At 39.6% G+C, this 17852-nt stretch overlaps 1 protein-coding gene across 1 annotated transcript in view; it reads right to left on the bottom strand.

Moving 5' to 3' along the window:
* SCAPER (S-phase cyclin A associated protein in the ER) overlaps window positions 1-17852 on the bottom strand; it is a 322376-nt gene that overhangs the window by 28341 nt on the left and 276183 nt on the right. The window contains exon 29 of the mRNA XM_067534777.1: window positions 17075-17224. Coding sequence (XP_067390878.1) covers window positions 17075-17224 — 150 coding nt within the window. The remainder of the gene's footprint in view (window positions 1-17074; window positions 17225-17852) is intronic.

Below are 17852 nucleotides of genomic sequence, written 5' to 3'. Positions count from 1 at the left end.
ATCCAGGGCTACCTGTAGGGACACCTTTGCTACGGCCTTGCATTCCACTACGAGAGCCGCAAACTCTCATCTGGACTCCTGCGGTAGCAACTCCTTACATTTTTGCATAGAGTCCCAGGAGTTGAAATCGTACCTGCTCAGTTGGTTATTGGCGGTCCAGAGCTGGAGACCCCTTGTCGAATAGACATTCCTCCCAAAAAGATCTAACTTTTTGGCATCCTTGGCCTTGATTGTCAGTCCCTGTTGGCCCTGCCTTTCCCACTCGTTGACTCCCAACAATACTGAAGAGCCCAGTGTACACAGAGTGTACAGGAACTCGAACCCCTTAGCTGGAACAAAGTTTCCTTTCGGTTTTCTTTGTCATTGGCTGAAGGGATGCTGGGGTCTGCCACAATACCCTGATGGGGTCCATGATGGTATCATTGAGGAGCAACCCTTCTCTCACAAGCCCACAAGGGAATGGGAGGACAAAATGTCCACAAGAGAATGGGAGGACACTCTGATTTCCTCCATCTGGATGCCCAGATTCTGAGCCTCCCTCCTTAGGAGCTCTTGATGTAATCCCCCTGTGAGGGTGCAATATCAGTTCCTGTGACCACCTTATCTGGGGAAGAGGACGCCTGGGCCAGCACCAGGCCCTGCTCTTCATCTGCAGCACTAGATAGGACTCACGGTTCTAACTCTTGATACACAGCACCAGCCTCCATATCAGAGCCTGTATTGCGTTCTGGGGGTGGTGGCAGTGGTCTGGGCTCCAAAGCCACCAAATATGACCTTCTTGAATGGGAACCTGACTGCAGTCAGAAAGCCCAGGGGTTCCAGAAAGGCCACTGTATGGGGAACTGCCACTGCCCTGGTGGTGATGCTGCAGGTGGGACTCCTTGGCTTGGTTCAATAGTGGGTTAGAGCTGGCTAGAATGGCAGTGTCGGCTCCTTCACAAGACGTAAGACTCCGCTTCTGAGGATCCCTCCGGAGACCAGGATGGAGTGGTGCTGTCTGGTGCCGGTGAATGGTGCTGGGAGGGAGGGGACTGAGGTTGCACCATTATGGCTGGTTTCCCTTTTGACACTATCTGGGCCTCAAGCTTGCAGAAGTGTTTCCCGTCAGTGCCACTGCTGACAGTTCCCATATGGTCAGGGATGGTGGTATTGGTAGTGCGAGTAAGTCCCTTGCTGCCACAAATGCCTCCAGCATTGATGGTACCAGCAGAGTAGTGGGGCTCTGGTGCCTCTCCATTGGTGGCAAGTCCATCAGCACCAGACTCAATGGCTGCTATTATGGACCAGAGTCAACGGCGCAGTGTGGGTTATTGGTGCTACAGAGTGGCTGATATGGGTCACAGCCTGGCCGTGTCTCTCTGCCCTGCCAACCTCATTGTAAGTGAAGGCCTCTCGGTCTTCCTTTGTTTCTTCCTACGCACCGGTAATGGTGAATGGTGCTGAGGATCTCTCATCAGCACGTCTTTCTTCAGCACTGAGGATGTTTGATGGTGCTGCGGATCCTTAGATGCAGTCAGAGGTCTCATCTCGGTTCCGGAGATGGGAAATGATGTTGACTGTCTCAAAGTATAGCTGGGGCACTCCTTTCCAAAGTACTTGGTGCTGAGTCTGAGTGCTGGCTCTGATGGAGGTCGGAATGCTGCCTCCATGAGGATAGACTGGAGTCTAATATCTCTATTCTTTTTGATGTGGGGTTTGAAGACTACAAATCCTGCACTGCTCTCACACGTGAGTCTCCCCCAGACACTTGAGGCAGCTGGAATGGGAGTCATTCACAGGAATAGGCTTGTGACAAGACTCACAAGGCTTAAACCCTGGTGCTGGGCAGCCTAACCCCGGTTAGTGGGGTTTGCTAACACTTAATCAACTATTAATAACTGAAACTTAACTACTAAATTCAATCAACTATATACAATAAAACAGAGAAAAGTCCACTGAGGCGTATTTGCAGAGGCAAGAACAAGTCGTAGTTGTAGTAAGAATCATGGGTGGTAAGAGGAAACTGAGGGGACGATAGATTGGCAGGACCCTTTATACGGGCACTATGAGAACATGACTTCAAAGGGCACCAGAGCCAACCCGATGGATACCACTGAGGGAAAAGCTTTCTGGCGGCGGTGCTCGGGATAAGCACCAACCTAAAATGGAATGGACACAAGCAAGCACTCGAAGAGTGGACTACTGATCTTTTTAGAAAAACTGACTTGGAATTCCTATGTCCTTATTTACTTGATATTTTGGTGGAGTCTAAGCACCACAGATTGCAGGTTTAGATTAAATAGTTGGCAATCTGTGTTTGATTCACACATAGCATGTGGCCACATTTTTCCAAATATGTTGAAATGGTTTGTATGAATGGAAATTTCTACACCCGTAGCCATTACTATCTGTTCAGATGCAGTATGCTGCAGATAAGGAACTGGACTTCATTTAAAAAACATCCAAATGTGGATGCTTGGTCGGGTGATAAAACACTACATCAGCTTTCACTTAAATACTAATTATGTGCTGGATAATGTGGGTATTTATATCCATTCTATATCCCACTAACTACTCCTTAGTGTCAAGTGTTTGCACATTGGCTTGATCAACATTAGAAAGTCTTCGAAGCATGCCATTTTCTGCAACTGAATTTTGGTACTGTATCTGAATGAATAACATTGCTGCGTTTGGAATAGGTTACATGACCTCAGGGTCCATTTTCTGTGTTAAAGGGAAGGTCCTTTAAGACTGTATGAGGACTAGGTATCTCCTATCGACTCAGTGGGACTGATTCTCCATGGTCTTGTGTAGTCATTTACACCTGTACAAAGTGAGTGATAAGAGAGGGTCTAAAACTCTACCAATCCCAGTATCTGCAACTAGAATAATCTTACTAATGAGTGGCCTTTCGGTGTTGCTACTAGGACACACACGAGTAATACATCAATTGTAGGCCTTAAATATGTTGACTGATGATTAGGAGAAATGTGTACCTGAAAAGAATCCCTTGGAAATGAGATCTTACAGGTACTTAATAAATATTTAAGATAAGTTTGGACCAAAGTACAATGCAATACTCAAATTCTAATCAAAAGCTGACATTCAGGGTTTGATTCTTCTCTCATTTACACTGGTGTAACTCAATTAACTAGAATGGAGTTACACTTAAATCAGAAAAGAATCAGAATCTTGGCCTTCAAGAATTAAACCTGATTATTAGAGGAGGGTTTTCCCAACACACTTGGAGACACTCTTTATGGCAGTGTTTCTCAACCAGTGGGTCACGACCCCCAGAGGGTCATGGAAGACAATTAGGTGGGTGGCAAGGCACTGGAAAATTTATTACAATCTAAAGCAAAGAAAATCTTGCTCTCCCACCCCCGCAGACCCTTACCCTTCAAGGTCAAGTATTCTCTGTCAACCTCTCAAAACACACACAAATACATTATACAGCATTATCATTTTTATACTGTAACTGAGAATTTTTGTACTTGTACTTTTAAAGTAAATGTAATGTGGTTGTAAAAATGATTGACTTCAGACCATAGGTCACCAACCTGTAAAGGTTCAGAAACTAGGCTTTGTGTGTTATATTACTGAGATGGCAGAAGGAAAGCTGTAAGCTGAAAATGAGAAAATACACTTTTCTGCCTTGATAGTAATAGACCTATCTACTAGAAACTAAGTTTAGTCCAGACTACTAAGACTTTTCATAGTACTCACCTAGGCAAGATTATTTTTAACTTGTATTTTATAATTAGGCTTGGCAGGATTTTTTTTTTTTTTAACATGAATGTTTATTTTAAACCTTTTTCCCCTAAATTTATCCATTTAAATTTTCATAGTTGAATAAAATGAGGGGGGTCAAACAATAATTATTTAATGACAGCAGACACTGAGACTCAAAGTTAAACTTTTATAACCATTAAAACACACATTGTCAACATCACACGTCAAAATATACACAGTAAATAGTCTTAAATCTAACCCTAAAACAGCATTTTTCTTTCTTTGGCTATCTGTACATTTTGATTATTATTGAGGAAAACACTTTTTTGTCAATTTGCATGTGTATGTTGAAACTGACATTTATAAACATTTACCAACACAAATCTAATCTTTCCAAGACTATTGATATTTTTCTCTATTTCTGTGCAATTCCTGTAAAATATTATTTTATTTCAGCCTAGTGGAATTGGGTCGGCAGACAAATTTGGGGCTGTTGCATGTTGGCACCTTTAGAAGTATCAAAATACTTTGGCCGCTCAAGGAAGACAGAGAGGAGTAATTATTTGCCTAAGTACAAGGCTACAAACAGAGAGCAGGCTGTTATCTTCCTTTCCGCGCTGAGGGGACCGTGGGCATGGAAAGAATTGAATGGCTCACATTCTATGAGGCTATTATAGGAGATTTCCCTGACATACTAGGCAAAACAGATGATGGCTCTCAGCAACTGATTAAAGATTTGCAGACTTCAGACTTTTGTTTTAAATTTTTGTGTGAAATGTAATTCTCATGAAAATGAGAGACTGATAGCCTTTGGTTAGAGTCAGACAGAGTAAAGGCAGACGTCATGCAAGCTTATTCATACATCTCTGCCAAAGTAGCTCTATCTTGACTGGCCAAACCCATAATATTCCAGGACTGGGTCTTGGCTGAGAAGAAACTGCCTATTAAGCAGAATCATGCCAAATTCTGTGGTTTTTTGACATGGACAAGTGTCCACTATGGATTAAGATGAGGCCACCAAGATAGTTTTATTTCTGTCCTAAAATCAGAAGCTAGTCCTCCAGAGGCTCCTGGATTAACTCAAGGGTCTGCCCAGTCCTCTTTTCACCTTAGAATTTTCTCCATAAAAGGTGAAAAAGGTAAATAAAATCATCAAACTAGCTTCAGTTATGGGCTAAATTTTTAGGGCTGGAAAAAGTAGTACTTTTCGCCATGTCAGGGACTAAGTTTATTCTACAAATAATTCAAAAAGGCAGAAACCATAAATCCTTAACCGAATGTAACTATGGTTCATCATAATAAAATCTTTGCTCAGATATGTCCATGTCCCATAAAGCAGAGAACTTGCTTTAGTGATGTATCAGTGCAGTTAAGCTACAAAGCTATTAAAGATCTTGCCTTATTTGAATTACCTACAGTCACTGCTATTAACTGTATTTTAGGCACAGCAGTTTGAGAATTTTCATTCTTTTTACAGAGTGCACTTTTTGCACCACGTTTTTATTCATCCATGATGCAAGAATACAACAAAAGCGTCCTGACAAATTATCAAGATACTCCCATGCGTCTCCAATTCTATCTAGAGTGGAAAATCATTCTTACCAAAGGCCTTTGTCCACTTAAACTCCTCTTGGGTTATGTAAAACTCACCGAGATACTGTATACATTAAAGATGTGTTTTTAATTTGCTCCATTTTAAGTCAGTGAGTTTTATTACAAGTGGATTTTTTCTGGTTTACAAGTTGAAATGCTCTTAAATGGTACATTTAATCAAGACTACCACACGCCATAACACTTGTGAACATATTAAAGTATTCAAGAACATTCCTAATGATTTTTATAGTTCCAATAGAAAAAAATCATATTTTTCTTTAGTATGAAAAGATTGCAAACAATTTGGCTACAAATAGTCAATTTGGTATTTAAAATCTTACGTTAAAAGGACACTATCAACATGAAATCTACTTAGTTTAATAAAAGCGTTGAGCTAAAAGTAGTTTTGGGTATTTATTTATTGAGATTTGTGCTAATTACAAACGAGAGCACCCATCCCAGGCACTGGGTGGTCCTGTCAGACTCTTAAAAATACGATTAATTTCTACCACTCTGAAAACTAACTCACTAGAGCACCACTGGGACCCTAAATGGGCTCCACTGTCAGAGGGCAAGGCTCCCTAGTATCTAGCAGTGAGTTTTAGCTGGCCTGATCAGCTCAGTGTACCCCAACTTGCTGCTGTAATCTGTATCTAAAAGCTGTCACATAAGGTATCATATGCTAACTGGTAACACTGGCATTAATATTTTTGTATGATATATACAGGTGATATATAAAAAATAATCAATATGTACTGGAAATACGTTCTTAAAATGTGTTTGGCAGGTAGAGCTTAAGCACCCCACCCTAGACAAAGGAACATGGTCCCTTTTGCTTGAATGGTCTCCAGTGTAAACCGAGCAAGGAGAGAGACAATGAAGTACATTTACATAAAAGATAAATAAAATCATCGAACTAGTGAGTAGGGGAGATAGCCACTTAACTATCTAGACTGGGGGTGGGGGAAAGAGGAGACTGCAAAAATTAACACAGCGTCAGTTCCTTGGTGGACACAGCAAGCTGAGCCCTCAGGAAGGCCTCCTGACTTTGAAAAAACAGATAAATGTTGAGGATATAAACAAAGAGAGCGTGCCATTTTGGCACCCTTCACCTGAAGAGCCAAAGAAACTAAGCACTTTGAGCCCTGTGTTGGATCCTGGCTAAGAACTGGCCAGCCGTGCTGGAAGAACTGTGGTGACAAATTACTTTGAACCAAAGGCTCTAGTTTGTTAAATTAGGTTTTAATCGTAGAAGCTTATTTTTACTTTTGTTTGTAACTGTTTCTATCTCATTTACTTCTACTTGGTATCACTTAAATATCTTGTTCTTTATAAATAAACAATCTTGTTTTGTTACACAAACATCTCAGTGCAGAGTTTCAGAATGAAGGGTAAAAGCTCAGCAAAACTAACAGACAGGTGCTGCATACTCTCTCTTCAAAGAAGCAGCGAACTCAATAAGGTTTTGTGAGTGCTACAGTGAGAGGGGCTGAGCACTGCAGAGGAGATGGTTTTGGGTAGACTCGGGACTAGAAGGGCTGTTGATGTCACCCTGCAAGGCGTAACCACGATGATGGAAGACAGGGCGAGGTCATTGTGCTGTAAGCAGGCTGCTGGTGTCAAGGCTCTGAGCCACTCATGGTTACAGGGCAGGCAGTGAAACAACCCCTTACTGGTCTGGGTGAACCTGCAATGTGTCACAACTACCCCAGCAGCAATGTGACTATAACAAAAAAATTAATAATCAACTCAACCAACAAAACTACTGCTGGAGTCCCCAACCTCTCTTTCCTACACTTGTTCTCCAAGCCACCCTGTCAATTTGTTGTTTTATTATCCTATTGTTAAAAGTTTTGCTCTTTCCTGTTGTTGAAAGGCTGATGCAGACAACAGTGGATATTGACTGACTACAGTGGGAAAACAGCCAAATACACAGTGTTATCAAATGCACAAAGTAAACCATTTTTTCTTTAAATTCTATTGTTGAAGTAATTTTAGGTGTCACTTGTAACAATAATAGGGAAATTATTTTCAGACATAATTGTGATTTTTGGATTGACAAAGACTGGTTAGACACTTTCTATGATAATTTAAAATAAAATTGCAAACCAATAATTTTAAAACAAAATAAAACCACTGATTAAATGAGGATATCCCAGGCTCAAATTGTATACTCCTATGGTAAAAACCATGGAAAGGGAAAAGAGACTCAGGAAACTGAGTTTCTCTGTGCAACTCAGAAGCTGTATCATATGACTGGAGAATTGCTAACATAGTTCCTATTTTTAAGAAAGGGGGAAAAAAAGTGATCAGGGTAACTACAGGCCTGTTAGTTTGACCTCAGTAGTATTCAAGGTCTTGGAAAAAATTTTGAAAGAGAAAGCAGTTAAGGATATCGAGGTTAACGGTAACTGTGATAAAATACAACATGGCTTTACAAAAGGTAGATCGTGCCAGACCAAACTGATCTCCTTTTTTGAGAAGATAACAGATTTTTTAGACAAAGGGAATGCAGTGGATTTAATTTACCTAGATTTCAGTAAGGCATTTGATACAATTCCACATGGGGAATTAGTAGTTAAATTGGAAAAGATGGGGATTAATATGAAAATTGAAAGGTGGATAAGGAACTGGTTAAAGGGGAGACTACAACAGGTCATACTGAAAGGTGAACTGTCAGACTGGAGGGAGGTTACTAGTGGAATTCCTCTGGGATCGATCTTGGGACCAATCTTATTTAACCTTTTTATTACTGACGTTGGCACAAAAAGTGGGAATGTGCTAATAAGTTTGTGGATGACACAAAGTTGGGAGGTATTGCTAATACAGAGAAGGATCGGGATATCATACAGGAAGATCTGGATGACCTTGTAAACTGGAGTAATAGAAATAGGATGAAATTTAATAGTGGAAAGTGCAAGGTCATGCATTTAGGGACTAATAACAAGAATTTCTGCTATAAACTGGGGACGCATTAGTTGGAAGTGACAGAGGAGGAGAAGGACCTGGGCACATTGGTTCATCACAGGATGACTATGAGCTGCCAATGTGATGTGGCCATGAAAAAAGCTAATGCGGTCCTTGGATGCATCAGATGAAGTATTTCCAGTAGAGCTAGGGAAGTGTTAGTACCATTATACAAGGCACTGGTGAGACCTCATCTGGAATACTGTGTGCAGTTCTGGTCCCCCATGTTTAAGAAAGATGAATTCAAACTGGAACAGGTGCAGAGAAGGGCTACTAGGATGATCTGTGGAATGGAAAACCTGCCTTATGAGAGGAGACTCAAAGAGCTTGGCGTGTTTAGCCTAACCAAAAGAAGGTTGAGGGGAGATATGATTGCTCTCTATAAATACATCAGAGGGATAAATACCAGGAAGGGAGAGGAATTATTTAAGTTCAGCACCAATGTGGACACGAGAACTAATGGATATAAACTGGCCATCAAAGTCTAGGCTTGAAATCAGATGCAGGTTTCTAACCATCAGAGGACTGAAATTCTGGAATAGCTTTTAAAGAGGAGCAGTGGGGGCAAAAAACCTAGCTGGCTTCAAAACTGAGCTTGATACATTTATGGAGGGGATGGTATGCTGGGATAGCCTAGTTTGGCAATTGCCTGATCTTTGACTGCTGGTGGTAGGTATGCCAATGGCCTGTGAAGGGATGTTAGATGGGGTGGGTTCTGAGTTATTACAGATAATTCTTTCTGGGGTGTCTGGCTGGTGAGTCTTGCCCACATGCTCAGGGTTAACTGATTGCCATATTTGGGGTCAGGAAAGAATTTCCCCCAGAGCAGATTGGCAAAGGATTTGGATTTTTTTGCCTTCCTCTGTAGCATGGGGCACAGCTCACTTGCTGGTGGATTCTCTGTACCTTAAAGTTAACCATGACTTGAGGACTTTAATAACTCAGTCATAGGTTAGAGGTTTATTACAGGAGTGGGTGGGGAAGGTTCTGTGGCCTGCATTGTGCAGGAGATCAGATTAGATGATCATATTGGTCCCTTCTGACCTTGGAGTCTATGAGTCTATAAATTTCCATGTATTCTCTTGGTATGGGGAGGAGTCTGAGATTCCATTAATGTGCCAGAGGTGTAACCTCCAAGACTCAAGAGACTTGGGTTCTGAGAGAGGGGCAAGCTCTAATCCTTGGATGCTGAGGGCACTTGAGGAGGGGGTTTTCCTGCATCTCTCTAGCCTGTTCCTTCCTGACGGCAGCCTAGATCTCTCAGTAGCGAGGCTGTCCTGGTTGCCCTATCCAAGGGAAACAGATGATATGGTGCTTCTATCGTAGTAACTAGCTGATGCTTCTCTTAGCAGCAGTAACTTCAGCTGGCTCCTTTGGTGGAAATACTGTTTCAGAAGGAGCATGCTGCTTCGAGGTGCTGCTCCCTAGCTCCATTCCTCTTCCCTCACTCATGCAGTGGGATTCCTTTGGCTTGGGAAAGAGAGAGTGTGGTACACTGGCTTTGCGCTCCCATCCATGGCTTAGAGGCCCTTTTGCCCCTTTATTCCAAGTCTTTTCCTCCTCTGTGTGCTGGAGAACAGCCAAGTGCATAGGGTTCCCAGTAAACCAACATACTCTTATGGGTCTAAGAAATGGTATGTATAGAAAACTGATAGTAAATACTAGCTATATCTCTCCTGTCATCATTTACATTTCAGAACAATAAAGGATATCAGACACTGACTGAAATTTTCAAGGCAGTGCAGGGAATTAGCCACACATTTTCCATTAAAGTGAAATCCCCTGCACTGCTGTGAAAATCTCAACTTATCGTCTTGGAAAACAGTAATGAGTAAAATTTGGTATAATTAACTTTTACAGTTATGCTTTGCTTCTTCTTTCTCAAACCCCAGCTAATGCCCAGATGTGTAAAATAGCAAGTATCTACTAGTTAGTATCATTTCATGTTGCAGAAACAATATATTTAATAATGTTGTTGTGCTTTTCAGTTACACAACTATTTAAATATTATAAATTTGCAAATATTAATTTAGGAAGATCATTAAAATGAGAGAATTTATCAGCAACTTTAATAAAAATGACTTGACATATTTCCCACACGTGTAATCAATATTTGTGCCCATAAATGTCACAATGTCAAAATAATCCCACAAAGGATTGGATTAAAAAAAAATCAAGTGCAAATTTTAAAGGTAGGTTGAGGTCCCTTTAAAAACTTGGGCTTCATTCTCATTTACACTATAGGCTACTTTACACCACTCTGACAGCGTGAAGTGGCCTTAAAGTGAGTGTAAATATAATTTAAGCCCAATTTAGAATTTTATGGTCTTTTTGTTTGTTTTAACTTTAATGTAAATAGTTGAAACAAAGTGTTTACTCTTAGTTTCTTTTAGCATTATATTTATATTAGTGATATTACTGTGTGATGTGTAATAGTTTTAAGAAAGGAGAAACTCCTCGAGTGAAAAGTCCACTAGACTTTTTTCATTTTCAAATTACCATTGCTGTTGTAGTTGAACAAAAGGTTGTCAGTTTTGCATAAAATTTTCCATATTCAAAATACTATTGCTGTGTCCTAGCAGGTAGATGACAATATTCAATGAAAACTAACCCTTCAATATATGTAATTCCCATTTGCAACAGATGGATTATTGTAAATTCATCAATGTTATACATTATATATGAATTTACAATAAAAACATTTTAAAACTAAATGACTTTTCCCGAGTTAGTAACAGGGAGTTTATACCCAGTGATCTAGTAACACGATGTTTAAAATTATAATTTAGAGGTATAGGGCTCTGTATCCTACCACCAATATTCAGTTAGTTAGACTCTCCTACAAAAGCAGTTTAAATACATTGTTTATGTTAAATCCTGAAAGTAATAAAGCCAGATTTATGATACAGGCACAAGACGACAGATGAACAGTGCAACTTCTTTTGGAGTCTTTGATGCAAGATCATGGGTCTAAGATCTTTAATTTGCAAAGATTTTCCAAATTAAGAATATTCCCTAACTACAATGAATATGCAAAGATTTTTATTCCCCAAACAGTAATGTGAAGGAAGTCAAATCATCTGTCATTTGTGTTAATTTAATTATCAGACCACATTCAATTATCCAATATAAAATGCAAATGAAGTAGATGGTTGACAGCACATACCAATTACGTTCATTATAATAATTAAATCAGACAAAGTAGGAAAGGGAATGAAAATGTTATAAAATACGAGGGAATTTTTAATTAACAACAACATTTTAATTAGAAATTTTAATCTTATAGTAAATAGACGATTGGCTTAATCAAAGATAGGGACATTATTTTTATTTGTATTATTATTCTGAGTGCATCTTTAGTATCATGGGACCTGTTTTCTTAAGTTAATAGACTATATGGTGACAAATAAAGAGAACCAGTTTCACTGACCATGCTTTATGCAAAGCAGATGCCTAATAAAGCAATCTTACCCTAGCACATGATTATGGAATTCCTTGTCTTGTAAAAATGCAAGCTGTCTAACCCTATAGTAAATAAAAGTTCACGTGCTGATACAAAACAGACAGTGCAGTTTACTCTTGACTAATGATGCTAACGCATTTAACATATTAAAGGACTGGTTGCTTTTAGAAATCTTTAGTTTCACAACCCATTTATTTCATTCAGTGGCCCTGAAAAAGCTTTATGAAGATTAAAACAGAATATGAAAAAAGGCTAAAACCAATACAATAAATGTCGGCAAGGTCAGAAAATCATAGCAATTTTAAAATAAAAAGAACAAGTATGGTCCAAACAAAACAGAATTCCTTTGTCCTGATCACTGCTTGCAGTGATCATTTGCATTCACAGACCAAAAGTTATTTCATGGTGAGCAGACTAATGACAACTGTAATGGGACACTGACGTTGTCTTTGTATGCGTGTGCAGTGGCTATCATAAGGGGGCCCTAATCCTAAATATATCTTCTGGGTGCTGCTGAAATACAAATATTAAATAAGAGTAAGAGTAGAAAACAATTTCATACTTCTTCCAGTTGTCATTCAGCTACAGGTGAATAATTTTATAGGTAGTGGATCTGACAAATAAAGCCACCAGAAACCAGAGTGACATGTCTAGGCAAGGGTGGCAGATCCAAAATACAACATACCTTACTAAACATTCTTATTTTAAAATTTCCTCTGCTGAAAAATCTGTCCAGCCTCTTAAATAGGGCTGCCAAATTCTGAATAATATCACTGCTTCTTTGTTCCATTCATCATCTTGGGTTTTGTGTCTGTGCTGGTAGGCATACATGTGAATGCACACAGACACATTGTGCTACACCACACTACTCCTCTGCCTTGTTCTTGTGAATAAGCTGGGAATTGAAATTTACAAGACATAATAAGGGACTACAGAGGAAAAGACTTGTTTAAACTACAAGCAAACCAAAACAAACATTTATTTGACTGCAGGAGCCATCAGAAGGCTGATTTGAAATAGCCCAGTCAACGATCCCTTAAAATGTACTTGATGAATATAAAAACACAAGTTACTAGGATCTACGTGATATTTGTCTTCTTAAATAAAATCTGGGATATATGCTTTTGACTTCTTGGAGCACAGAATCATAGAACCGTAAAATAGGAAGGGACTTCGAGAGGTCTTCTATTCCAGTCCCCTGAATTTAAGGCAGGACTAAGTATTATCTAGACCATCCCTGACAGGTGTTTGTCTAACTTGCCCTTAAAAATCTCCAATTATGGAGACTGCACAACCTTCTTAGGCAATTTATTCAAATGCTTTACTACCCAGACAGTTAACTTTTTCAGAATGTCCAACCTAAACCTTCCTCTCTGCAATTTAAGTGCATTGCTTCTTGTCCTATTCTCAGAGGTTAACGAGAACAAATTTTCTCCCTCCTTGTAACAACCTTTTATGTACTTGAAAACTTATGTCCCCTCTCAGTCTCTTCTTCTCCAGACTAAACAAACCCAATTTTTCAATCTTCCCTCATAGAATATGTTTCCTAGATCTCTGGACTTCTCTGGAATTTGACACATCAAAAACATGATGCTCAGAACTGGACACAATACTCCAGTTGAGACCTAATCAGTGTTGAGTAGAGCGGAAGAATTACTACTTGTGTCTTCCTTACAACACTCCAGTATCTTTAAGGAGGCTGAAGTTTACTGTTCTAGAGCATTTTTTATAAGACTTCTGATTCAGGAATATATTGATTTTTTTTTTAAACTAGCATTACACAAATGCTCAATGTAAAAACAGAAAGTTCAGGAATAAACATTATAGTGGTAATAAATGAACCAGAAGCGCTTCCTGTATCATGGAAAACATCACGTCAATACTGGGAATCATAGCAGTACTAGCATATGAAAATAACGATTTCATGCAAATCTCAGTGCCTGTTTGGTACCTGATTTTATTACTAGCTGGCCAGAGACAGTTGATGCTTAAACAGGGTAAAACAGAGACCCAATTAGTGCCCTTATCCTCAGAATGCAGGCATGTAACTTTCTGAAAGGGTGTTAAAGCCTGAAGGGTTCAACTTGAGGTGGAAGAAATGCTCCTGAGTTGAGCCTACATGAATGACCCTACAGAAAGAAAGAGAATCAAGTTGATCCCGATGCTACTTTTTTTTCTTTAGATTAGAACAGACCAGAAGCCATGAATATCTAGTTTCTCTAAGGAGCAAAATGTAACCATTTAAAAATACCGTTGGATTTAACAAAAAACCCAAAAAACAAATTACAAGGTTCATTGACATAAAAGCAAAACTTGTATGCCATCTAGTTGGAGATCTCACAAACATGCCATAGGCTGAAGGTGAAATGAGCTTGTCCAGCACAGATCTACCCAACAGTATTCAGAGATGGAACTCAGAGGTAGAAGAAGTGATGCATTCTAGTCTTCTCAATGTTTTGCAAAATGGCAGATTAAGTAAAATTCAAATTTTGCAAAATATTAGTGTTTGCAGGTGGATGGGGAATACAGGGGGATCCACTACTCCAGGGATCAGCAACCTATGGCACGTGTGCCAAACGTGGCATGCAAGATGATTTTGAGTGGCACTCACACTGCTAAGGTTGTTTATAATTTTTGGTGGTGCCAGGGGTGGCTCCTGGCCAGAGCGCTGGGCCCACGTCACGTGGGAGAGAGGCGGGGGCGGGGGGGGGGGGAGGAGGGGCAGGGCTGGAAGGTGGGAGTGGCCGCCGCACAGTGCTGCTTGGGGCCGGGAGCGGCTGCTAGCAAGGGCGCTGGTCCCATGTCACATGGGGAGGGTACGGGGCGGGACTGGGATGGGGGAATGAAGACTTGGCATGAAACTTCTGAAAGATTGACGACCCCTTCACTACCCCATCAGGGATAACAAAGATCAACCAGAAAGGAACAATGTTAAGAGATAATATACTCCGGGGAGGGGGGGTACAATACTAACTCTGCAGTGATAACACCAGCCCTGGAGGGGGAGGAGACCTCAACAGAATTTTTTCTTTGGTTTTAAAAGGTGTGGGATTCTTGGTAGTTTTCAGCAAACTGTGAAAAGATTGGAAATGTGGTTTTGCTTGAGAAATTGTTTTTTGCAAAAAAAAAGTTTGCAAAGTATTAAATGAAAAATGCCATTTTTATGAGTGAAATGCTCACAAAATGACTCTTAATTTTGCATATCTCTAAGTCACAGAAATAAATGGCTTGAAGAAGTGACACAAGAGTAGTCCACTGTGCTATACTGCCTCTACTGCCTGACCAGCACTGCTTATTTTAGTAAGGACTTAAAGTTGTTTTATGTAGCTGAACACGTTATTTATTAATACTCAAACTTAATCCAGTTCAGAGGTAAATTAGTGATGGCACAAGACTTTAACCACAAGTGCAGATGCTGAAGATTCAGACAGACTGCAACATTACCAGCTGGGAATCATGCCCTCAGACAAACACATTTATGCACATACTTTGTCTCTTGGCTACCTACTCACCATAGCCATCTGCTAGGATGGCATGGTGCCTGCTCACAACTGGTGGACCTTTGCCCTAGGGCACAAATGCTAAACAGCGTTGGGCACTACAGAGCACTACAACTGACATCTTTGGAAAGAAGTCCCTCTGCTGTGCTATTACTGGCACATTAACAGTGCATGCCCCTTTTCCAATGGATCACATCTGTTTATACTTGTGTGCCAAAAAAAGAATTCTTGAAGTGGAGAGAAAAGCAAGATGGAGTTCACTGGCACTTCTGTATACCAACAGGACCAGTTATACTGCATGGGGAATCTGGAAAGCTCAGCAATACCACTCCACTCTCAAAATGAACGCATTACAAAAATACCACCTGCAGGCAGTCTGTGTGAAGGAGCAGCATCTCTGCAGGACTTCTGGTTCTCTACTTCAATGGAGTCTAATCCCAATTCGAGTTCCAAAAGATGCTTAACACTAGCCTGCAAAACACAGGACCATCCTTACAGTCAGTTTTCTGAGGGACCAGTGCCAGGCAACTTTTGGATCCTGAATTAGGATTTGGCTTCACAGGGTAGCAGGCCTACAGCAATCTCTCTGAAGCTGTGGCCAAAACCGCTGAAATTACATTTTTTTACTGCATTGTCAGCCCTAAAATATTACAATGTTCAAATTGCAGTTGACAGCCCTACCATCATAGTTCAAAAGGTTTTTTTTGTTTTTTTTAAAAACTTATACTGACAACTTGAAACATTCCCTTACATCTGCTCTTCAATTTATGGAGGGGATTAAACTTCTAATTCTGAATAAAACAGTTTAATGGAAAAGAGGCATAGCAGAAACAGATGTAAAGGAGTAATAAGGCAAATGATGATGTAAAATACACTATATAACTGAATAATATCAAGGGATAATGCAATATAATACAATTTCTATGTACACATACACAGTCAGGCCCAAGTATTAAAAAATAGAGCAAGGGCCAAGTTCTGCCCTGATTTATATCCTGGTATACTCCATCTAAGCCAAGTAAATTGGGTGAGTTGTAAGAAAGGGAAAAAATTGATCCCAAATATCCTCAAAGTTTTGCATCCAGATTATTTTGTAAGTAGTTCTTTTGAGTGTGTAAGGGAATCCATTATAGCTGTGGACAGCAGTGTCCAGGAAGTTGAAGGGGATTTTGAACGTTATAACATCAGGTTATGTTTTACAACTAAAGCAGCATGTAAGCGTCATTCCCCCAGGAATCAGAGACCAGTGCACTATTAATATCACTTAGTACAAACAGAAAGGGTTAAAATTAATAGCAGAATGAAGAACAGGGGATAAATTCTATTCTCAGATATGCATGCACAGCTCTTACTGGCTTTTATGAGATTTGCATTTGCATATATCTAAAGGTAGAATTTGGCCTTCTCTCTGGTACAAATGTCTAACCAATAGGAAAGGACATAAGAAAAATATATAGACATAAGGCTGTGGACATGAAAAATGTCAACAGTCCAGTTTTGGCAGTGACCAGGCCTAACTATGGTTGGTCCGTGTTCTCAGCATCTCAAACATAGGAGTATCAAATTCACCTTCAACCATAAAAAATAAATAAATACCAAAAAGAATGATGTCCCCCTTTACAGTCCTCATTTAGTCTTAATTTGATAACAACTATAATCAGATATATTAGTCCTAAAACAAAATTGAGGTTCCTATCTTACAGATGCTTACACGTGTACATAAATTTACACACATGGAGTCACAGTGGCCTCAATGGCACTACTCAGGCAATTAAGTGTTTTAGGATCAGGGCCTAACCCTGTGCACAATAATCCCAATCAGATTTTCTAGTTTCCTTACCTGATTATCTGGGTGGTTTACAGTGAAATACCCAACACAAACAATGACTTCATGTAGCAGTCCTTCACAGGTATGCTGAGAACAATACCACAGCAAGGAGCTGATAATATGGCGGAATGCAAGGGAAAGTCCCTCAGCACCTACAATACACTGACAGAAAACAAGAAATCATAACCTAGCAATATATCATAGGGACTAACAAACAAATGAGAGCTGAAATTACAAATCACATACGTTTCAGCATTATCAGAAAATATTAGTAAGATTTTGGTTATACTGTTGATTGTACAATGGTTTTGGTTTTTTTAAAAAAAAAAAAGCCAAATGAAACCCTTACCCCTCCTTAATTTTTTCAGAAACTAAGCAGTAGGATGCTAATTAATATGATAAATGCCACTGTAAATAAAACTGAATTTTAGTTTTAAATGGGCAAAGAAAAATTTGGATTCTTCTCAGTTGGCATTCTGTTAGCATTAAGTGGCCAATTTCATTAAACATGCAGAACATGTTCCGGGAAAACTTAATACTACTAATAATTCTCCGTAATAAGCAAAGGAAAACAAATCATTCCATATTTTTGCAAAAGAGCAAAATACATTTCTCATTAATATCTTGTGTGTTCTGAACGGAAAAGAAAGATAAATAACAACTAATAACTTTTCAAACAAACATTTTCAAAAAGTTAGAAACATCCAAATGAAGACAACCATCAGCTGCAATTTTTTTTTGGGATACTTTCTGAAACTAGGCAAATTGCTATAATGTGGAGATTCAGGAG

Source organism: Emydura macquarii, unplaced genomic scaffold (genome assembly GCF_026122565.2).
Source record: "Emydura macquarii macquarii isolate MOO-44397 ecotype Brisbane River unplaced genomic scaffold, CSIRO-AGI_Emac_v2 contig_3451, whole genome shotgun sequence".
Taxonomy (NCBI): domain Eukaryota; kingdom Metazoa; phylum Chordata; order Testudines; family Chelidae; genus Emydura; species Emydura macquarii.
Note: the sequence above shows the minus strand (reverse complement) of the source record. Positions and strands in the feature narration are given on the sequence as shown.